The following is a 24,746-nucleotide window of genomic DNA, read 5'->3' on the forward strand; positions in this document are numbered from 1 at the left end:
AAAATGTCACTCTTCTCCCTGTTTTTCCTTGATTGTTTTAGAAAACAGGGGGTTTTTTTTGCACAAAAGTGCTACTTATATTAACATGTAATGGGTTTGTTATTTTAAAATGCATTAAAAGATGTTTCAAAATTTTCTGATTGACTTTCTAATGTGGTAAACATTGAAGAGATGTGATTCATAGAAACAAAAACTCTTTGGGGACCTTGATCATTTTTAAGAGGGGAGGTGGGTCTGAGACCAAAAAGTTTTGAGAACCACTGCTTCAGAGGTTGTCACACAAAGACAGCAAAGGGTTGTGGGTGGAAAAGCTCTTCGTAATCAGTAAAGAGCTACAGGGGAGTGTAGCATCACTGTATTATTACAGGGGCCAGGGAACCCCAGGCCTTTCAGCCTGTCCCTCAGGATGGTCCCCAAGTATTCCCAGGGTCCACACAATCCTTCCCCACAATGTCCTACCTGTGGGAGAGGAAGGAACAACCTCAAGATGCCTGTCTCGTCGCCTCCCCTCTCTGTGTACAGGCCTCCTGGGTCCACACCTCCTCAGCCTTTAAGATGGCGCAGCCTGATGTTAACAGCCCCCTCTTTCTTTCACTGGTCTCTGCCAGTCCTTTGCCAAGCTCCATGCCCCCAAAGCCTCTGTGACTGGCTCGGCACACGCCCCCATCAGTTCACACCTGTCTCCCTGCACCTGTGGTCACTGGGCACTCCAATCTGAATGCCCTGTGCTCACCTCCTTGAGACCTCCCTCCTCCTCAGATGTCTCTCAGCAGTGTGTTCCTCCACTCCCTCCAGCCTGGGCCTCACCCACACTCCACACTGCTCTGCCTCTGAAGTCCAGGCTTCCCACCTCTCATCTTGGACCCAAGCTCTGACCCTCCCTGTACCATTGACTGTTCTGTCTCTCACTCACTCTGAGCTCCAGCCTCCTAGCCATTCCCACAGCCTCCTTCTTCCATCACCTGCACCCTTGAGTGGCTGCAGAGGCTCCCAGCGCTTACAGAAAGGGGCCCCTGTGGCTCAGCTCAGGGCTGTTTCCAGTCCCCTCTACCACTCCTCCATGCCACATGGAGCTCCAGGTGATCCCTTAAGCTCACCCTATTTTTTCCTTCCTCTGGGTGTGTTTGGCTTATACAGTTTCCTGTGCCCAGAATCCCCACAGAGCCTCAATAAACATCTCTAGGTCACAGGCTACATCTGAGGTGTCCCTGATGCCCCATATGCGCTAGCCTCCTCAGCCACGCAGCCCCCCTAAAATAACCCACATCCACACACAAGGAAGGGGCCACCTTCCATGGCTGTTTCAAGCCCTGGGGAAATTTTCCTTGTGAGTCTTCTATGTGTTGAGGGTCCCAGGAAGGGGCCAGCTGGAGTATTCTGAAGTCACATCTGGAGACAGGAGAGTGCTCAGAAACCCAGATACATGGGGCACTAGGCTCCAGGAGAACACAGTCTCCAAGTCCCCTGGGGACCACCAGGGCAGGCAGGGAACACAGGTCGGGGTTTCCAGCACAGCCTTCAACAGCTGCTGGAAAACTCAGAGACACTCAGGAAGAGGTGGCTCACTCTTTATCCCAGCTGTCACCTGTGTTCCTGGTGGCAGCACTGCGGGAAGAGGAGGCAGAGGAGAGTGCGTGCCTGCCAGGACAAGTGAGGGGAGAAGGAGGGACCCAACAGTGGCCCCCTGGCTTCCCCACGACAGCTGGTCAGTTTCCAGATCATGCTGACTAGTCCAGTTCCTGAAGTTAGGCTGGTGTGAGTGTGGGTTTGGCCCAGCTACTTAAAAGACCTTTAATTTTGGAGAGATCTTTGGTTCTGGCTACAGTCTGTAACAAATTTGCAGAAGCAATGGGCTATCTTGGAACACCCTGAATGCGGGATCAGGAGGCCTGACTTCTACTCCTGACTTGGCCTCCAACCTGCTGAATAGCCCTGAGCAAGGAATGAGTGACAAGCTGCAGTTTTTCTTCCAGTGATCTCCTATATCACTGAAACTTCGTTGAACAGTAGCTTGCCACCTCTCCTTCCCTCCACCCCCGGCAACCACTATTCTACTCCTTGCTTCTGTGAATTAGGCTATTTTATTTTTTAGAGACTTAGGGATCTCATTCTGTCACCCAGGCTGGAATGCAATGGCATCTGGGCTCAAGTGATCCTTCAGCCTCAGCCTCCTGAGTAGCTGGGACCACAGGCATGCACGCCATCACACCCAGCTAATTTTTTTATTTTTTATAGAGACGAGGTCTCACTATGTTGCCCAGGCTGGTTTCCAACTCCTGGCCTCAAGTGAACCTCCTACCTTGGCCTCCCAAAGTGCTGAGAACACAGGCATGAGCCACCATGCCTGGCCCTATATTTTAGACACCTCATGTAAGTGGAATCATGCAGTATTTGTCCATCTGTGACTGGCTTATTTCATTTAGCATCAAGCCCTCCAAGTTCATTCACATTGCTGCAAATGGCAGAATTCCCTTCCTTTCTATGGCTGAATAATATTCCATTGTATACACAGACCACATTTTCCTTATCCACTCACCGAAGGATGGGCATTAAGAGTGTAGATCTGGCCGGGTGCGGTGGCTCACACCTGTAATCCCAGCATTTTGGGAGGCCAAGGCAGGTGGATCACCTGAGGTCAGGAGTTCAAGACCAGCCTGACAAATATGGTGAAACCCCATCTCTACTAAAAATACAAAAATTAGTCTGGCGTGGTGGCGTGAGCCTGTAGTCCCAGCTACTCGGGAGGCTGAGGCAGGAGAATCTCTTGAACCCAGGAGGCGGAGGTTGCAGTGAGCCGAGATCACACCACTGCACTCCAGCCTGGGTGACAGAGCTGTCTCAAAAAAAAAAAAAAGAAAAAGTGTAGCTCTTACGTTAAACGTTCTTGCCACAGTGAAAAGAAACAGTGGTCTCTAAATGCTCCTTTCAGCTCTCACCTTCTGGAATCCTAAGAGAGCAGCTGTGATTGTGATTAGCAGCTCCCCATGTTTGATGGCAGGAAAGGGCCAGTGCTGGCTCAAACAAGACACAGCCCTCCCCATCTCACTTAATTCCAGAAAGGTCCAGCCATGACTTCAAACAGCTGGCTAATGGCTGGATTCTATGCCTTCATCCCATCTGTTCTTGCCTCCTATAAACTTTTCTCCTCCTTTCTAATTAACTACGTTCTGCTCTCTTCCAAGGAGCACTTAGGCCTCACCACCTCCTGGAAGCCTTCCTGACTGCTCTGACTCTTACAACATAGAACCCTTCCACTGCTCACGGTTTAGTTCACATAGCTGGGCATGAGGGTTGCCCCTGAGACCTAAAAATAAAATCCTAAACTCCTCAACTGACTGAACAAGCCCCCTCTTGATCAAGGGGACCCCAGAAAAACCTTAGGTTGAGTTCCCAGTCATGACGTGATGGGTGGTTGGAACACATCATTATACTCCTTCCCTCTTTCAGTTTAGACACAACATCTGACCAGCATTAATGTTAAAATAGAGATCATAAGACTGACAGAACGGAATCTGTGGCAATAAGATGCCAAATTATAAACCTAAAAGACCTAAGGCTGTGCCAGGCAAGGGTTAAGCCATGCACCCCACACTTAAAGAATGAATTCTGTTCTCACTGCCATGAGGTTTTTCTTTTTCACCAGCAGCTAAACAAGCACTGGCCTCAAGATAAGCAATGCTGAAACAATTGCAGCTCAGCCACCATCAGACACTGACTAAGCCCCCTGTTCTGCCAGCCAAGCTACAGCTTTGATTGGATTGATTGGACAAGAGACTGATTTCTATGACTTTCTCCTAATAAGAGACCACCCACCATGGACTGGCTCTGGGTGGTTTGAGGAGGCTGTGCACTGAGTGCCTTCATGCTGCCCCTGCTTCGTCTTTTGACATATAAGACCTAACTGTAATACATTTAAATGTTAAGTCTCCACCCCAAAGTGAACATGGGACACAGGCAACATGCATGCTTGCTTATCACACGTGCACAATGCCTTCTTTTATGAATATCCATAGCTATTCCTATAACTTGCTGAATATGTAAACTTGTCCAACCCCTGCAGCATAAATTCCTGTCTTACCCCTCCCTCCCTCAAAGCAGGTGCTTTGACTACCTGCTTTGAGCACCTGCTAAAGGCTTTAGCCAGAGGCTACACTTCCCAGCCCATGAGAACAGCCACCTTACAGGCTGCAACCCCTTATAAGAAATAAAGTCTCTTCTCCAAATTTATAGATCTTGCCATTTTTCAGTTAAATTCCATAACCCTTCCATCTCATGTGCAACCTTGGTTCATTTTTTTAAAATATGACATACAATATTCAGAGAAGTAGATAAAATATGAATATAAAGTTTAAAGATCATCACGTGAATTGCTTTTTCATCCTCCAACTCAACTGTAAGTTCCCCAAAGTTGGGACCCCATTAGCTTCTTCTATGGCATCTCCCAGAGCCGAGGGCACCACGAGTGCTCCACATAGACTGGGTGACTGCTGCACATGGACCAGAGTTCAGACTTCCGTGAGCACACGTGAGTCACTGAGGATCTTGTCAACAGGCAGATCTGGGTTCAACAAGTCTAGGGTGGGAGCTGGGATGCTGTGTTTCTAATGATCCCCCAGATGCTAGGGTGCTGTTGGTCCACATGTGGCACTTTGGCCATAGGCCATGAAGAGAGAGAGAGAGTGACCACCGCCAAGTCAGGAAGGAGAAAGCAAGACTGAGTATCACCTGTGGCCTACATCCCAAACACTAGGGCAAAGGGCATGTCTGAGACTTAACAGAGAGGAAACTCAGCCACAGAACAAGCTCTCCCAGGGCCAGGGGATCCTAATCTGACCAGCCCTTTGGCCCTGGTTGCCTTCCAGCCCCTCAAGGCTCTCAGCAAGGGGTGTGAGGCATACACGTACCCAGGACACCCTCCAGAACCTTGGAGTCCCTCTTCTCTCCCGTCTCCTCTGAGTTGTGTCTGCCTCCCTCCCTCTCCTCTGTCACCCGTCTTGCAATGTCTCTTGTGTTAGTGTACTGAAATGCAGCACTCTCTGCATGGCTATGGGGGAGTCAGGGTGAAGCAACCGGAATATTAAAAATACAGGTTGGACTCCCAGCTCCGCCACTCACTGTGCAGAGTAAGTTACACAGAGCCAAACAAGTGTTTTCATTTTATTAAACTGTCGTCAGGCATTCGAGTGTGTTTTTCTTATGTAAATGCAGGAACTGGGTCTAATGTATTCATTTGTTTATTAACTTATTTGAAGATATTCATTGACTACATCTTAATGTACTAGGCAGCAAGGACGCACCCATGAACAGGATAAACACAGCGTCTGCCCTCCTGGAACGACTGCCAGGGAAAGGCAAACAATGTGCAAGAAAACAGAGAAATAAAGAACAAGACTAGAGCATAAGGAAATAGCCAGGAATGCTGTGACAGAGCATGGCAGAAGATCTAGGAGCCCTCTCTGAGGGGGTGACATTCAAATTGAGACCTGTAGCCAGCCAGGCAAAGGGCAGGGAGTGCGTTTCTGGTGGAGGAAACTCCAATGGCAAAGGGTCTGAGGTGGGTTTAAGGAGCAGACAGAACTCGTTTTGTATCTTGCATGATGTCTGGTCGAAGAACTAGGTGTCTACTGAATTTTCTTTGATCTGTGATTAAGACATGGTAATAAGAAGAGGACACATCAGGAATTCAGATCTTCCACATCTGCTGCTAACATCCAGAATAGCAAACACAGGAAGCAGACAAGCCAGGGATGGGAAGAGGATGAGCTCGGTATGGGATATGTTGAGTTTGAAACATCTGTGGGGCTCCCAAGAAGGTCCCTAAAGGGCATCAAGAAGCTCAAGTCTGGGGTCAGGCCAGATGGTGCGCTCTGGGATGCCACCTGCGTAGGGCTGGCCATGGCTGGAACGGGCTGCCAGCAAAGAGGACACAGAATGAGGGATGGGGGCTGGGGGCAGTGGAGCCTTGGGAAATGCCTAAGACAGCAGAGTCGACAGAATTGCACAGTCAGAAACAAAGGAGAACTAGGAGAGGACTGTCAGGCAAGCCCAGGGAAGAGGATGTTCCCAAGGAGGTGAGGCCACCAGGACTGAGGCTCAGGGCTTGTGTAAGAGGAGTCTGAAGTGGACGGCGGAAGGGGGCCTGGCTCCTGGATGTCGGGAGGGTTGTGCAGCACCAGCGACAGCAGTAAGGGAGGCAGAGGAGTGGGGGAGGCTTCAATATGACCACGGCCTGAGGTAAGACCTGACGAATCTCTCCAGCCCCCGCTCCTCCTTCTTTCCCCAACCTCACCTCCTCCAGCCACAATGACCTCCGAGGCTCTGGCTCACAGACTCATCCCCGCCCTCCTGCCCTTGCACTGCTCTCCTCTGCCTGGAAGGCTCTGCCCTAGGGCTTCACAGTGCAGGCTCCCTCACACCATTCCGTTCCTGCACAGATGTGTCTTCCTCATCCAAGAGCCCCTCCCTGGGAATTGGAACCCTTCTGCACTATTGGCAGGAATATAAGAGGGTGCAGCTGCTGTGGAAAACTATACGGCGGTTCCTCAAAAAACTAAACACAGAATCGCCATATAATCCAGCAATCCCACTTCAGGGCATATACTTACAAGAACTGAAAGCAGGGTCTTAGAGAGATCTGTGCACCCACATTCACAGCAGTACCATTCGCAACAGCCAAGAGGTGAAAGCAACCCATGCGTCTGTCAATGAATGAAGGGGCAAACAAAATACAGTCCACCCATACAATGGAATCGAACTCAGTATTAAAGGGGAAGGAATTCCGACCCAGGCTACAGAGTGGATGAACCTTGAGGACATTATGCTAAGTGAATTAGCCACTCATGAAAGAATGAATACTGCAGGATTCCACTCATGTGAAGTCCCTAGAGTAACTGAACTCACAGAGACAGAAAGTGGAACAGTGGCTGCCAGGGGATAGGGGAGGAGGAATGGGGAGTCAGTGTCTAAAGGGGGCAGAGTTTCAGTTTGGGAAGAGGAAAAAACTCTGGAAATGAATGGTGTTGATGGCTGCATGGCAACGTAATGTGCTTCATGCCACTGCACTGCACACTTAAAAATGGTTACGATGGTGGATTTTATGTTATGTGTATTTTCCCACAATTTTTTAAAAATGAAAAAATGAAGGCATTCTGTGTCTAAGATGCCCCCACCCCCAATCCCAGGAGCTCTGTTCCCCACGACCATAGCCAGTTTTTGTGTTTGTTTTTTGTTTTGTTGTTGTTGTCTTAAGACAGAGTCTTGCTCTGTCGCCCAGGTTGGAGTGCAGTGGCATGATCTTGGCTCACTGCAACCTCTGTCTCCCGGGTTCAAGCAATTCTCCTGCCTCAGCCTCCAAAGTAGCTGGGACTATAGGCACATGCCACCAGGTCCAGCTAATTTTTTGTATTTTTAGTAGAGACGGTGTTTGACCATGTGAGCCAGGATGGTCCCGATCTCCTGACCTCGTGATCCGCCCACCTCGGCCTCCCAAAGTGCTGGGATTACAGGCGTGAGCCACTGTGCCTGGCAGTCAGTTTGTTTTTTACAGCACTTGTTACCACCTAATCCCCTTAGGAGTTTTCTGGTTTCCCTTCCATCCCCTTCTCTAGAATGTGAAACTCCAACAGGGCAGGCAGGGACTGGTCTGACTTGTCACTGCTGTGTCTTCAGCCCTTGAAAGGGTGCTTGCATGTTGGTCCTCCCTGACAATGAGCCAGGCACAGAGTAAACGCTCAGTATGTACTTACTGAATAAATAAGTTTCTGTGGAAGAAGAGGAGGGACTGGGAGTAACTCAGTGAAGATGCAGACAGAAGAGAGGCAGACAGTGGAGAAAGTTCATGTTCACTAGGAGATGAGTATTGTTTTCTGGGAGTGGGAAGCACAGGCTGTGGTTCAGAGCCCCTTCCTCGGGGCCCAGGAGAAGCAAGCATTTGCAGTGGAGCCAGTGTGCAGCTGTGCATCTAGGTCTAGAAGTCCATAGCACAGAGAAAGTGCATGGTGGTGTTTAACCCCAGCTGGGGACTGGTCCAATGGCAACAACCAGGGCTCAGGTGGACCCTTTAATTGGGGGCAGATGGTCAAGGCGAGGCTACAGGTGCAAGGACCAGGGACACTGGTCAGCCGGCCCGGCAAGAGCAGAGCTCTGGGCATGTGGGCCCGGCTGGGCAGGAGCAGACCTGCCACAGAGGGCGTGACAACAGCAAGGGTCTGTTCCAGAAACAAGCCAGACTGGGAAACAAATGTGGCCATGAGACTCAGGTGAGGGAGGGGGTTCCTGGGAGGGGCCGCTGGCTACTGGGCTGGTCTCAGGGGAGCTGGTATTTAGCCTGAAAAGGCCCCATTAGACTCATTGTCAGGGAGAGCCGACACATCAGCAAGTCTTTGAATGTCTCCTTTCATAAGGAGAGCTATTTTTAAGTCTTTCTTGCTTTCCTTCTCTCCCTCCCTCTTTCCTGCCACCTACAGCCTTTGTGTGTCTACGAGTGGGAGCGAGGAGAGGTCAGACATGTGGGTGGACCAGTGGGGCTCAGTCTCCCGTCCTGCTCCCAAAACCTCTCCCATCATGACTTGGCTGCTCCAAAACATCCAGGAAGGGTAGGGCTCACTAATGTACCCTCAAACACACCTCCCGGGGCCCACGGGGTGACCACTCCTCACTCACACCTTCCCTGATCTGCTCTTCTGAGGTGGCAGAGACAGAAAATCTTGCTCCCACGTCCCACACAATGTGACTAGGGCATGCAGATGAGAGGTCTTTGCCTTTTGGAGAAACTGAATTCTCAGCCACAGTGGAGGACAAATGAGGATGGAGACATGACTCTTCTCCCCACCCCCACCCTACCAAAAATCTTCCTGCAGAAAAGAGGTGGGGAAGGTCACTCACTCGGGAAACCTCCCTTCCCATCTCCACAGTGGTTCCGTGGTTGGGGAGCTCTGGGCACGAAGGCTGGCCAGGGAGTCTGCTGTCACAGCCTGTTGGGGGGCTGTTACATGGCAGTGGATATGGAGATTTAAAATGTGCCTACTCTGGCCGGGCACGGTGGCTCACGCTTGTAATCCCAGCACTTTGGGAGGCCCAGGCGGGTGGATCACAAGGTCAGGAGATCGAGACCACGGTGAAACCCCGTCTCTACTAAAAATACAAAAAAAAAAAAATTAGCCAGGCATGGTGGCGGGCGCCTGTAGTCCCAGCTACTCAGAGAGGCTGAGGCAGGAGAATGGCGTGAACCTGGGAGGCAGAGCTTGCAGTGAGCCGAGATTGCGCCACTGCACTCCAGCCTGGGCGACAGAGTGAGACTCCGTCTCAAAAAAAAAAAAAAAAACGTGCCTGCTCTCTGGTCCATTGATTGCCTTCTGGGATCTACCCTTCAGAAAATCTTTTATGTGCATAAGGAGGTGTGTAAACAAGTTCACTGCAATGCTGATGGAACTAGAAACACTGTAAGCATACTGCAGCGAGGAGATGGCTAAATAAACCACAGCACATCTGGAAAATGGAATACTATGCAGCCAGAAAAACATTTAACTCAGAACTCTATGTATCAATGTGGAAATACCTCTGAGATATTACTGAAGGAACCCAACTAAGTTACTCCAGGTTTCTTATAGTTTGATATCATATATGTAAAAATAACAAATCCACAAAACAATACACTGTGTGTTTAAGGGAATGGGGAATAGGAATGAGAGTTCGAGGGGATTTCACCCTCATCTGCAGTGATTTACATGTTACGTGGAAGAGCATGCCTCGTGCAATTAAAGTGTAGGTTTTGACTTCAATTCTGGTATATAATGCAAGCCTCATAAAGAAGAATGAGGGGCAGGAGGGCAGGGATGTCCAACCCTATGGCTGATGAGAAGTCTGGACTCTGGAGAGTGAACTGATCTGCTGGAAAGATGAGCCTAGACTCACCCACCCCCTCCCTGCTCTTGGGATGACCAGATGCTCCTGCCTCTGACCCTGGCCCTGTTCTGACTGGCCACAGGCTCTGCCTGGCTCTGGCCCCCACAGGACACATGAAGGATCCCTGCACAAGGCAGGGCTGCCCCAGCCTCATGACCCCAGTGCGTCACTGCTGAGTCCCGATTGAACTTGGGCAGGTTGCTTCCCTGTTCAGGCTCCCAGTCTCAATCAAAAGCTCTGACCTTTGTATGCTTTTTTATTGAGTGGTAGGCATTGTTCTAGGTCTCCTTAGACTTATTTACCTTCGTAACTATTCTGAAGCAGGTACTATTACTACTATCCCAACCTTATAGATGGGGAATCCTATGAGCAGAGTGGTCAGGAAGTTGCCCAAGTCACTCAGCCAGCAAGGGACAAAGCTGAGTCTGAACTTCTTAGTCCCTAGGCTGCTCTACCTCTTGCTAGCTCCTTATTCCTGGGAGTGTCCAAGCAGTGGCCAGGAGACCAGATCCTGGGTAATAGCCAATGTCCAGGGCCCCAGAATTGCACATTCACACCTTTAGAATGGTCCTGAGCAGGACAGGCCCTCTCTTCCCATACTCCCCCTCTGTCTCAAGGATTCAGAAACAGTAGATAATTATTACACCCCTATTGTATGGCCAGCACTCTCACATTTGTGTTCCCATTCAACCCTCCCACAGCCCCACAGTTACTATTAGTGCTCTCTTTCAGAGATGGGGAATGACTGGCCTGCAGTGACACAGCCGGAAAAAGAGATGTGGGGGGTCCCAGAGGAGGGTTTAACAGAGAACTCAGTGACCGTGGTGGGGTACATCACAAGAGGGGGGACTCTGAGGTACAGAGAGTTGTACACGGTGGGCTCCACTGCTCCATCAGCCCTCCGACATTCTCGCAGCCAGTACCCAATTCCTGGTTTCAGGGTGGGGACCAAATCTCTGACGGCAACTATCTCTTTCTGCTCCCGGATTCCATGACCTCAGGGATGCCCAGAAAAGCCAAAATCATCTTTAAATGGGCACGACTAACTCAAGGCTCTCCTCCCTTCTCCACAAGGAGACAACATTCCTTCTCGGGAGAGGGGGAAGAGTGGAGGGGTCAGAGAAGGCCCACAGTGATAGACAGCACTGGACTTGGAGCCAGCCAGAGCTGTGCTTGAGACCTGACCCCTTCATTCACTAGCTGTGTGGCCTTGGGCAAGTTACTTAATCTCTCAGAACCTCTGTGTCCTCAACTGTAAAACAGGGATAATGGTGCCAACTTTGAAGTTGTTGCAAGGAGTTAAGGAGATGACAAACATGGACAACCTCAGGACAGTGCCAGATACATGGCTCAGTACCTAGAGAGGAAGAGGCAGCAGGGAGATGAAAGGGGAAGGGGACAGGGAGGGTGTGAAGGAGCCACTGGAGAGAGAAGGGACTGCGGGGGAGGAGGCAGGAGAAGAGGGGAGTAACTCTCTTGAGGGCTCCTGTAGCACTTGGTAGGTAACTTTATGAAAACGCAGTCCAGAGAGATCAATGGATTTTTAAAAGAAATCACCCTTATGGAAAGAAAATGAGACATCCCCATTTGGCTAATGCTTGGTAAGTGTCAGGCACCTGTGCTGAGTACATCCACTTGCAATGGTCTTTAATCAATGTGGCAAAACTAACCTAGGCTTGGAAGGGGAGGATGATGGGGAGTGGGAGGCAGGTGCAGAAAAAGGTGCTGAGGTCTGTTGGGAAGCAGGGGAATGGGGCGCTTCACCCTCTGCCTCTCCAGTCACCTCTCAACATGCAGGCATGGCCTGGAAGATGGGTGGGGTGGGTGGGGGCATTTCACCCTTCCTAGCCCATTTCCCTGCAGTGGTCGTGTCCCCTGCAGAGCAAATGCCTGAGCCCCATATTGCCCCGTGATGTTTCCTGGGATGCCACCTACCAGCCACGTGCCCTAGGCCGGTTCTTCACCTCTGCCCGTTTCTGCAAATGTACATTGTGGGAAGGGATTCATGACTCCGAGAAGGGGTGTATGGAAGGGCTGGGACTGTCAGTGAGTGGGTGAAGGCCGGCTCACCATGAGTGTCCAATAGAGAGCATATATTACCCCCATCAGCACTGATGCACCCGTGCCCAGCAATGAGGTCTGGGTCTTCACTGTGACGTGGCCCCCAACTCACCATCAGCCTCTAGACAGCAACCTCCCTCCAGCAACTCCATCCCCTCACAGCACTGCTGCAGGGCCAGAGAAACCAGCTTTCATCTAAAACTGTTTTCAGTTCACAAAATTCCCTTATAGCCGTTAACACATCTCACCCTCATGATTTCCACTTCACAGAAGAGGAAACTGAGGCCCAGGGTGTCCAAGGTCATTAGAAGCTAGGCTGGTCTTCATTCAAATCAGGCAGCTCTATTCCACATCATCCACAAAGGCTCCAGAAAGCCCCAAACTTCGTCAGACTCCAGTGGATACCAGCATGAGCAGTTGCCCTTGCATCACCGAGGCCGGTCCCCAGAAGGCGATGCTTCCTAGAGCCCTGATGCTGACTGTCTCAGCCCCTACATCCAGCTGGGGCCAGCTATCTGCAAACAGCTCCCTCCGCACCAAGGGAAGGAGCAGATCTGTTACAGCCATCTCTCCACCTTCATGTCTCTGATGCCCACGGCCTACCTGTGGGGTGCCCTACCTTGTGGGTGAGGCTGGGGTCTCTTGAAGCACTGTCCTCCTCCTCCGAGCTTCTCTGCTCTTCATCCGACGTAAGGTCCTCTTTGGGGGCTGCCGACGAGATGGGACAGACTTTGTAGGGCTCTGTGTAGGCGCTGGGTCAGAGCAGGGGAAAGAAGGGTTAGAGCTTTTTGTTTAGCAGAGGCAAAGTGAACCTACCAGGGGTCCCATTCGTGCCATGGGGACAGAAAATGAGTAGCAAGACTCAGGCACAAACTTCCTACTTCCCCACCCCCAGCCATACTGCCTTCCATTTGGAGCCCTGAACACACCAGGCTCTTGCTGCCCAGTGCCTTTGCACACGTTAAGGCAGACTCACTTCCCTGCAGACAGGGGGCAGGCTCCCCTGCCAAAGGAAGGCCCGAATAACTCAGGATGCGGGCAGGAGATGTTGAATCTGGGTGGTCTGGGATCTGGACTGGCCTGGTCAGGCAGCAGGTTAGTCCTTAAGGTGGCCGTGTGCTCTAGGCCTGAGTAAGGGATGCAATGATGTGGTAGACAGAATCCAGGACGTGTGTTCCAACCCCTAGTCCCGGCCTTACCATCAGCTAGATTGCAGACAAGACATAGCTCAGGGCACCAGTTCCTACTCAGCTGCACAGCAACAAGGATTCCTGTCTCACCTTCTTGGCAGGTGATGTGAGCATCACAGCTCATCTAGGTGTGACAGTCTCATATCTCTACGCCTGTGACTACTCCACAGGCATTGCCAGTAAAGAATGAACACAGCAGTCAGTACATATTTACTGATTGTCTGCTTTAAGCAGGCATGGGCAAGACATCGAGTAAAACACTGGTGAGTGAAGCAGACATGGTCCCTGTCCTCAAATGTGAACAACTCCTGCACAGTCACAAACTGTGATCCCCAAAGCGGGGGCTCTCAGCCCTTCTCTCTACACAGCAGACTAATTATTCCACAAAAGACTGTGCCCTTCTCCTGCCCAAAAACCTTCAGTGGCTCCCTCTTGCCATTGGCAATGTGGCCCCAGACAACTCACAAACCTTTCTTCCTACTCAAAATTTGGTCTTATTGAATCCTTACCAAATACTCCTGCCCTCTGGGAATGCCTGGATGAGATACTGGAATGACTGACGGATGGCAGGACGGAAGGGAGCAGCCACTTCCTGGACTGCCTGGGGCCAAGCCTTCCCTCAGGCCCTGGCCCAGGCAGGGGGAAGCGAGGCGGGTGGGGGACATCAGGCGAGGAGAAACAGCCTTAGGGAATGGCTGAGCTAGGAGCCTATTCTGGAGCTCCTCAAGTATCCTTCATAGGAGCCAGAACCACAGATACCTAACCCCAGAGTACCTGTAGCCTAAGCAGCTTGGGGTTCTGCCAAGGCCAGAGTAGGGTCCCCTGCTCCACAAGGGGCTATAGGGCCAGACAGAGCAAGGACAAGGTGGCCTGTCTCTGCCTGGGCCTCCACTGACATAATGGGTTGGAGGTGGGGACTGTGGCTGCACACTTGTATACAGAGGCAAACCCAGTCCTCACCAAGGTTGAGCCAGACTCAACCTACTAGCCAACAGGCTACCCTCTGGTCAGACCTCTTTCTTCTTCCTTTTCAAAAACATTGCTTTTTGGCCTTTTCTTTCAAATGATGAGGTGTTTTACAACAAGCCATATAGCTACTACCAAGGTATACAGAGAAATAACACCCCGCCAGGCTTGCTGAGGTGTGCCAAAGCCTCCCTCCTGTCCCAGGGTCACCTCCACCTCCACTGCAAGTCACCATGCTGCCAAGGGCCACCAGCTCCCTCCACTGAGGAGCGGTCCCCAGCCTAATGGTCAGGGACAACTCACCTGCTCGGCAGAGCTCAGATCAGGCTCAGTAAAGTGACTACATGGACTGGTCTCACTCCCCTCCCTCCAGAGCTGCCTGCATCAATTTGCAACCCTTTTTCCAGCAGACTTGGAATGGAGTCCTTCCCTCCTGAGAGAAACAGCCACCTCAGGCAGCAGGAGCAGGTGGTGCTCTATCCAGGATAGGCAGTAAGGATGAGGGACGCAGCAGTTAGCAGCGCTACCACTCCTCCTCCACATCCAAAAGGAAGGTGCATGCCAGGCAGAAAGCCAGAAACCCGAGTGTCTCCTAAAACAGCCACTACGTGAGTGTCAGGCTTACCGTCCTCCCAGGCTTACCTTCAAATACCTCCCAACCATACATCTAGCATCTCTAGCACAGCCTCTGCTGGCCAGGCCACCTCCTGCCTGAACATCTGTAACTGGTGCCTTCCTGAGCTCTCTGACTTCACCCTGGCTGCCACCCAATCTGTTCTCCACCCAGTGGCCATAGTGACCATCTCAAAACCCAATCTGATCGTGCTGTCCCCTGGCTTAACTTCTTCAGGGGCATTCCAGGGCTGCTGGGATTTGGCCCCAAGAGCTCAGCCTGTCTAGCAAGCCTGCGGGACCTGGGGAGGGCAAACTGGGTGCCCTCAGCTCCTGCTGCTGCTGCTGTGGTCTCCCCAGCATCAGATGCTGCTGGGCATCACAGAACCTGGGGGCTCTGCCTCAAGCCAAACAGGGGGTGGTTTCCATGAAGCAGAGCCATGGGTGATATGGGGGAGAGGGCTCACGGAAGCCAAACCCCTGGAGAGGGGAAGGAGATAGCTTGAGGTCACACGGCAAATCTGAGCTGACATACGCTGCCTCTGAAGGTGCCTCTCTCCGTGCTTGGTCCCTTTTAGAGACCTGACAGCAGATGCAGTCGGGGCCTGTCAGTGCACTGATATGTGGAGTTGGGTCTTGGGTGGGCCTTTGCTTTTGTTGTTATTTTACTTCTGAAAGTCAGTGGAGTGCGGAGATGAGGGCTCATGCTCTGGAGTTAGGCTTCCTGGGTTCAGATTCTGGCTTGGCTATTTGTTGGCTGTGTTTAACTTCTCCAAGCCTCAGCAGTGCTCAATTCACAGTGAGTTACATAACATCAGACATTCAGAATAGTGCCCAACACATGACAACTCAGTAAACGTCAGCTTTCTTCATGATCAGCTCTGTATTCTCCTGTCTCTTCCTGTCTTTGTGCTTCCCAAACCAGAGCCACTCCCCCGTCTTCAGCGTGGCCTTTGCTGCCTCCAGCTGTTCTATCATTTGCCTCACGTTTTCTTTAAGTCAACTCATTTATAACACTTGCTACCAACTCTGGCCTCATCCTAAGTGATAATACCTGTGAGGTCATACGGTGTATTCTTTTAACACTGTATTTTTAAATGTATTATTATTTTTAGACACAGGGTCTTGCTCTGCTGCCTGAGCTGGAGTGCACTGGTATGATCATAGCTCACTGCAGCCTCGACCTCCTGGGCTCAAGCAATCCTCCCGCCACGGCCTCTCTAGTAGTTAAGGACTACAGGCACACACCACCATGTTCAGCTAATTTTTAATTTTTTTTTTTTTAAAAGGGGTCTCACTATGTTGGCCACACTGGACTCTAACTCCTGGGTTCAAGCAATCCTCCCACCTCAGCATCCCCAGTAGCTGGAATTATAGGTATATGCCACCACACCCGGACCCTTTTAATACTTTAAAATAAACCGTATAATTATTAAATTATAATGTGTTTGACTAAAGTTATCTTGCTCACATTGGAGGTGCACAGACCTCACAGATGAACCTGGTTACTTCTGATCCTCAATTCAGCCTCAGCCATGGCAGTTGTGGAGCCCATGCAGATGGCCCTCTTCTTATTCTACTTCTTTATCTGATTCTGTTTTCCAGAAAGATCACTAAAACAGATGTTAGGGGCAAAGGTTCAGGCGCTCTGATATTTCTGACTCATTTATTTCACTGTCCTATTTAGGAATTATGAGTCCAACAAATAGGGATTAGTCACCATTAGAAATGTGCTGGTTCCTGCCTTCAGGAAAGTGAAAGACGTTTAGGTTCTCAACACTTAAAGGAAGCCTCCTTGAAGCCCAGAGAGTGGACAAACCAGACTCATTGATGGGGCCATTGGGCCACGGTCCATGGACAAGACATTCCTGTGGGCCAGAGCCATGGCATACCTACGGGTGTCAAAATGTGGACTTGTGGGGTCTCACCCCCTGCCAAAAGCCAAGCCAGTCCCACTCCTGTCATTGGGCGTTTCTTCCCATTCCCTGCTCCCAGATGCACTTCCCCTCCTCCCTTGACCCCCTCCTGTGTTTTGAATTTCTGTTCACTTAGAATTGTAAATGTTTAGTTGTGACCATAACGTACTGTTTGGGTCAGTGTCCCTTTCCAATGCATACTAATATGTTGCGAGAAGTCAGGGACCCCAAACGGAGGGACCGGCTGAAGCCACGGCAGAAGAACGTGAACTGTGAAGATTTCATGGACATTTATTAGTTCCCCAAATTAATACTTTTATAATTTCTTACGCCTGTCTTTACTGCAATCTCTAAACATAAATTGTAAAGATTTCATGGACACTTATCACTTCCCCATCAATACCCTTGTGATTTCCTATGCCTGTCTTTACTTTAATCTCTTAATCTTGTCAGCTGAGGAGGATGTATGTCGCCGCAGGACCATGTGATAATTGCATTAACTGCACAAATTGTACAGCATGTGTGTTTGCACAATATGAAATCTGGGCACCTTGAAAAAAGAACAGGATAACAGCAATTGTTCAGGGAATAAGAGAGATAACCTTAAACACTGACCGCCAGTGAGCCGGACGGAACAGAGCCATATTTCTCTTCTTTCAAAAGCAAATGGGAGAAATATCGCTGAATTCTTTTTCTCAGCAAGGAACATCCCTGAGAAAGAGAATACACGCCTGGAGGTATAGGCCTATGAACGGCTCCCCAAGGTGCGCCTGTCTTTTATGGTCGAGACTGCAGGGGTGAAATAGACCCCAGTCTCTCATAGCGCTCCCAGGCTTATTAGGAGGAGGAAATTCCTGCCTAATAAATTTTGGTCAGACTGGTTGATCTCAAAACCCTGTCTCCTGATAAGATGTTATCAATGACAATGGTGCCCGAAACTTCATTAGCAATTTTAATTTCGCCTCGGTCCTGTGGTCCTGTGATCCCGCCCTGCCTCCACTTGCCTTGTGACATTCTATTACCTTGTAAAGCACTTGATGTCTATGATCCACACCTATTCGCACACTCCCTCCCCTTTTGAAAATCCCTAATAAAAACTTGCTGGTTTTTGTGGCTTGTGGGGCATCACGGAACCTACCGACATGTGATGTCTCCCCTGGACGCCCAGCTTTAAAATTTCTCTCTTTTGTACTCTGTTCCTTTATTTCTCAAGCCAGCCGACACTTAGGAAAATAGAAAAGAACCTACGTGAATATCGGGGCAGATTCCCCGATACTAATATATTATAGTTATCATATATGAATATATTTAATGACATGGAAAAAGTTGTGGATTTTCTTTTTTAAGTTTCTTTCCCTTTTTGGGGGGGAGTGGTTCAAGCTGTAATGGACCCAGATGGAACTTATAACGTGGGCCCCACGTGACAGAACCAAATTCATGTATCACTAAATAAAATCTTGTACACTGAGGTATAAAAAAAAAAAGAAGAAGAAGAAATGTGCTTTTACTGTTGATCAAGGGGTACAAAGTTTCAAACAGGCATGAGGAATGGGTTTTGAGACTACTGCATAGCAGGGTGACTGCAGTCAATAACAAGTATTACATATTTCAAAATAACTAAGAGTAACTTTTCTCTCTCTCTCTCTTTCGAGTACAAGGGTAACTTTTCTTTCTTTCTTTTTTCAATTTATTTTATTTTTTTTGGGGGGGGGGTCTTGCTCTGTCACCCAGGCTGGAGTGCAGTGTGATGTGATCTCCGCTAAGTGCAACCTCTGCCTCCTAGGTTCAAGTGATTCTTGAGCCTCCGCCTCCCGAGTAGCTGGGATTACAGGTGCAAGCCATTATGCCCAGCTAATTTTTGTACTTTTTAGTAGAGACAGGGTTTCACCATCTTGGCCAGGCTGGTCTTGAACCCCTCACCTCAAGCAATCTGCCCGCCTCGGCCTCCCAAAGTGCCAGGATTACAGGCACGAGCCACTGTGCCTGGCCAACTAACAGTAACTTTCAAATGTCTTACCATAAAAATGATAAGGTGATGAATACATTAATACCTTGATTTAATTATGCCACATTGTATACGTATACTAAAACATCACATTGTACCCCATAAATGTATAGGATTATGATTTGTCAATCAAAAATAATAGTAACACATTTTTAAAGGTCTAGAAATGTCTTTAAAATATGCACCTTCACAGCATGAAAGTGCAAGTATGATCCAATGCCTTTGCAGAGTCAATGAAAAAATGGCAGCAACAGACCCTATCTTAAACACAAGTCAGCAGTAAAATAAACAAATCAAAATGTTCTGATACTAAAACCAAGAATGTCAACACGGCTGCTCCTACCGACCCTGGTATTGCTACGAGGTTGATCATATACAGGGGAAGGAAACACCTCTGAGAGATAGATGTTAACCTCTTCCCAAATGCTCTGACAGACTGGCAGAATTGTGTCCTGGGCAAGTAACCATGTCTTCCCTTGGGGAAAAAGACTGGGAACACTTAATATCACATCTATCTCCCCAGTCTGCCAACAGAAACCTCCGAGATGAGTACTCTGCTCAGTATGGTCAAAGGAAGCCTGAAAGGCTCTATGTTTCCAGCTCTGGTGCCTGCCTGGTTTTTCATTCATTCAAAAAAATCCTATTAAGAGTTGTCTGTTCTAGACTGTACTATAGGTACTGAGGGTACAGTGTCTATAGCCTCTCTAGTCAAAATGCCCATCATAATCATAACTGGGTGAGGTGTTATCTTCAGGTGGATTCCTTGAGCATACCAATATATTACATATGAGAAAGCCCTCTAACCCAACTACCTACCCATCCATTCATTCACCCATCTGTCTATTCATCTATTCATCTGTCTGTCTATCTATCTATCTGTCTATCTATCCATCCATCCATCCATCCATCCATCCATCCACCCACCCACCCACTCACTTATCTATCTATTCATCCATCCATCCATCCATCCATCCAGCCACCCACCCACCCACTCACCCACTTCAGGACACTGGACATCTGACCATCCACTCACCCTTCCAGACATCCTTCCATCTACTCACTCAGCCATCCATCCTTCTCACCCATCCCCTCACACTCACTCACCAAATATGGCTCAGCTTCTACTTCATGGAGCTAACACATGGAGGGATCAAAGATGACTAAAGTACTCTCCCTGGCCTCAGACAGAGTACAGTGCAAATTACTTCTGAGCCCAGAGACAGTACAGAGCAAAGTGTTCTGAGCCTACCCTCTTCACCAGCACTTTGCACTGTACTCTGGGTACTTTACTGTACTCTCTGGCCTCAGAGGTGGAGAGGGTGGGCTCAGACAGACTGCCTGGGTGGAATCCCAGCTGTACCACTTCAAGCAAGTTTCTTAATCTCTCCGTGTCTCAGCTTTTTTTTTTTTTTCAGTTTCATCTATAAAACAGGGGTGATAGTAATATAGGTATAGATTATTTAGAGGATTCATTGAAATAATGCAACAAAGGCACTCAGAAGTGGCACAAAGAAGGTCCTCATTAGATATTAGCTAGTGGTGGTGTTTCCATAGCCTGACAGCAACAGACAAAATAAGTTTATCAGAATAGCCCATCAGAACAATGAAAATGCAGACTGCCCCATCCTTCCATCAGCTGGTATCTTTCTGCTCTCTAGCTGACACTAAGGGTGGTTCACAACCAGTAGAAAGGCCCCCATCTCTACAGTACCTTACGACTTACAGGCAACTTCATATCTGTTTCCTTGCTGAAGTCTCCTGGTTGCCCGGGGCTCAGTGCCTATGTTTTCTCAAGCCCCAAACCAGGAACAATGATCTGAAACTTTGCTGTATGTTAAGTGAGGAAGGACATTTGAGAGATAGTTTGGAGGCCAAAAGGATGAAATTTCAGTAGGGTTCAGTGGCTCAAGCCTGTAATCCCAACACTTTGGGAAGCTGAAGCAGGAGGATTGCTTGAAGCCAGCAGTTCAAGACCACTCTTGGCAACAAAGTGAGATTCCGTCTCTAAAATAAAAAAAATTAGCTGAATGTAGTGGCTCATCCCTATAGCTATTAGCCTCAGCTACTTGGGAGGCTGAGGCAGGAGAATTGCTTGGGCCGGGGGTGGGGGGGGGGGGGGTTGAGGCTGCTGGTCACACCACTGCACTCCAGCAGCCTGGTGACAGAGCAAGGCCCTGTCTCTAGAACAAAAAAAAGGATGACATTTCTAACCATTATTTCAAGAGTTTAAAGGACAGAAAAATCATTTGATGATATTCAACATCCCTTCGTGATAAAAACTCTCAATAAATTAGGTACAGAAGGAAAGTATCTCAACATAATAATGGCCATATATGATAAACCCACAGCTGACATCTTACTGTTAGCTTTTATCTTTTCCTCTAAGAACTGGAGCAAAACAAAGGTGTCCACTCTCACCACCATTCTTCAACATACTACTGAGAGTCCTAGCCAGAGCAATAAGGCAAGAGAAAGAAATAAAAGGCATCCAAATTAGAAAGGAAGAAGTCAAACTGTCCCTGTTTGCAGATGACATAATCTTATATATAGAAAACCCTAAATACTCTACCAAAAACCTCTTAGAGCTGATAAATTCAGTAAAGTTGCAGGATACATAAGCAATATATAAAAATCCGTAGCATTTCTATACATGAACAATAAACTAGCTGAGAATGATTTTTCAAGAGCTATGAAAAAAAATCACAATACTACATTTACAATAGCTACAAGAAAAGCCCAATCTAGAAATAAATTTAACTAAGAAGGCGAAAGATTTCTACAAGAAAAAACATAAAACACTGATGAAAAAAAATCAAAGAGGATACCAACAAATAGACATTCCATGCTCATGGATCAGAAGAATTACTATTGTAAAAATGACAATACTTACCCAAAGCAATTTACAGATTCAACGTAATCTCCATCAAAATACTAATGACATTCTTCACAGAAACAGAAATTAAAATTCTAAAATTTACATGGAGCCACAAAAGACCCAAATAGCCAAAGCAATCCTGAGCCAAAAGAATAAAGCTGGGGGCATCACATTACCAGACTTCAAAATATACTACAAGGCTATAGTAACCAAAAAAGCATGGCACTGGAATAAAAACAGACACACAGACCAAGGGAACAAAATAGAGAACCCAGAAATTAATCCATATATTTACAGACAACTAATGTTTTGACAAAAGTGCCAAGAACACTCATTGGAGAAAGGACAGTCTAAATGGGGCTGGGAAAACTGAATATCCATATGTAGAGGAATGAAACTAGATCCTCACCTCTCATGTTATAAAAAAATCAACCTCAAAAGGGATCAAAGACCTAAATGTAAGACCCAAAACTATAAAACTAGTAGAAGAAAACATAGGAGAAATGCTTCAGGACACTGGTCTGGGAAAATATTTTATGACTAAGACCTCAAAAACACAGGCAACAAAAGTAAAAATAAACAAATGGGATTCTATCAAACAACAAAGCATCTGCACAGCAAAGGAAACCATCAACAGAATGAAAAGACAACCTACAGAATGGGAGAAAATATCTGCAAACTATTCATCCGACAGGGGATTAATATCCAGAATAGATAAGAAACTCAAAGGTCTTAACAGAAAAAGCATACACACACACAAAAACCCAATCTGATTAAAAAGATGGGTAAATGATATGAATAGACATTGCTCGAAAAAAAAAACATACAAATGGCCAACAAGTATATTTTAAAAATGCCCACATCACTAATCACTAGGGAAATGCCAATCAAAACCACAATGAGATATCATCTCACACCTGTTAGAATGGCTATTATAAAAAAGACGCAAGATAACAAATGCTGGCAAGGATGTGGAGAAAAGGGAACTCTTCTACACTGCTGATGGGAATGTAAATCAGTACAGCCACTATGGAGAATAATATGGAGATTCCTCAAAAAACTACAAATAGAACTACCATGTGATCCAGCAATCCCACTACTGGGCATTTTTCCAAAGGAAAGAAAATCAGTATATGGAAGAGACATCTACACCCCCACCTTTACTGCAGCACTACTCACAGTAGCTGAGATACAGAATCAACCTAGGTATTCAACAACAGATGAATGGATAATGACAACGTGGTATACATACACAATAGAACACTATTCAGCCATAAAAAAGAAAGAAATCCTGTCATTTGTGGCAACATGAATGGGACTGGAGGACACTATGTTAAGTGAAATAAGCCAGGAACAGAAAGTTAAACACTGCATGTTCTCACTCATATGTGGAAACTAAACAAAAGCTGACCTCATAGAAGTAAAAAGTGGAACAGAGGATACTAGAGGCTGGGAAGGATAGGAGTAAGGTGAGGATACGGGGAGATCTGTAAAAGAATAAAAAATACAGCCAGATAAGAGGAATAAGTTCTAGGGTTCCATAGCACTGTAGGAGGACTACAGTTATCAATCACATATTATATAGTTTCAAATAGCTAGGAGGAGGATATTGAATGTTCCCAACACAAAGAAATGATCAATGTTTGAGATGATAGTATGCTAACTATCCTGATCTGATCTATAAATTACATATATCAAAACATCACTATGGACCTAATGAATATGTACAATTATTATTTGTCAATTTAAAAAATAAAAGAGGGCCAGGTCTGCTGGCTCACACTTGTAATCCCAGCACTTTGGAAGGCTGAGGCGGGAGGATTGCCTGAGCCCAGGTGTCTTTGAGATTAGCCCTGGCAACATAGCGAGACCGCCCATATCTACAAAAAGTTAAAAAACTAGCTAGGTGCAGTGGCGCACACCTGTAGTTCTAGCTACTTGGGAGGCTAGGGCAGGAGGATCACTTGAGCCCAGGAGGTCGAGGCTGCAGTGAGCTATGATCACGCCACTGCAGTCCAGCCTGGGCGACAGAGTGAGCTCCTATCTCAATAAATAAATAAATAAGTAAAAAGAAAAGAAACAAAAAATAAAGGACCAGTGGTCTGTTGTACCTTGAATGGGATCTTTCCAGGAAATTCTGGGCATGTGGTCATTACAGGAGTAATATGGTCCCACCACTCAATAAGTTTACCCGGAGAGTCACATTCTGGGAAAACAGGAAAAGGGCCAGGTGGTCAGCATTGTAAGTTTAGTGACCAAGTAGCCCAGAATGTTGGCATCACACAGAAAAGAGTCACTGTGTGACCTTAGGCAAGCCACTCAACCTGTCTGTTTCTTACCTATAAGGTGGTGATAACTATGGAGGTTCACTGTGGGAGTCAATAAGAACACGATGGTGAAAGCGGCCATGGCCTGACATACAGCAGGTCCTTTCTGGCCAGTTCTGAAGAGCCTGCAGAAGGGCCAAGTTCTAAACCCCTCTCCTAGTCTCCCTGGGACTGTATCCACCCTCTGAGTCCACTTGTGCTGTAAAGGGAATATCAATTAAAGCTGCTCAGAGGCTGTTACCTTAAACGACCTTCCAAATGTCCTTCCAAAGGACTCATTTGGAGCCTAGTCCTTTTCGGCAGCCTAGAGTTGTAAAAGGATATGTGCCTCCACGTGGGGAGATGAACGCTGTGTAACCCGGCCTGGTGCTGTCCAACTCTGACCATTTAATTCCATCCTATGTAACACTCGTTGGGAGCCATAACTCTGAATACAGCCAAAAGGGCCTAATAACTAGTAAGAAAAAAAAAAAAAAAAAAAAAAAAACGGAACGCTTTTCCCCCTGGGAATCTCTCAGTGGGCACTCCAACCTCAAATTCCATCCTTACTGGTGTGGAGATTCATGCGAATGGGGCCAGATTGCAGATGTAACTTCTCCCAGCCCCTCCGAGACAGGCTGGGACCTTTCTGAAGCTCACCAGCCCAGCAGGGAGGGGAAGGGGGCTTCGGGGCTGAGCTCTCTGGGAGCTGGAAAGTTTGAAATGGAGGAGACAGGCTGGCAAGAATGAGTATCCCAATTAGCAGAATAGCTGAAGAGCTTGTAAGTGGGCGGAGGGGAGGGCTGGATACCGGATATAGATTTCTAAACCCTCAGACATTCGCTCCATTCTCGTGCTGAATCCACCCCTCAGCGCCCCAGCACCTTCCCAGTACTAAACAGTCCCTCCAGG

The 24,746-nt window shown here is 47.9% G+C and overlaps 1 protein-coding gene across 1 annotated transcript in view; it reads right to left on the reverse strand.

The window, feature by feature from the left end:
• The window catches only part of FGD5 (FYVE, RhoGEF and PH domain containing 5), a 124,317-nt gene that overhangs the window by 56,678 nt on the left and 42,893 nt on the right, over window positions 1-24,746 (reverse strand). The window contains exon 3 of the mRNA XM_030801878.1: window positions 12,584-12,716. Within this exon, the coding sequence (XP_030657738.1) occupies window positions 12,584-12,716 (133 nt within the window). The remainder of the gene's footprint in view (window positions 1-12,583; window positions 12,717-24,746) is intronic.

Source organism: Nomascus leucogenys, chromosome 21, assembly GCF_006542625.1.
Source record: "Nomascus leucogenys isolate Asia chromosome 21, Asia_NLE_v1, whole genome shotgun sequence".
NCBI classification, from domain to species: domain Eukaryota; kingdom Metazoa; phylum Chordata; class Mammalia; order Primates; family Hylobatidae; genus Nomascus; species Nomascus leucogenys.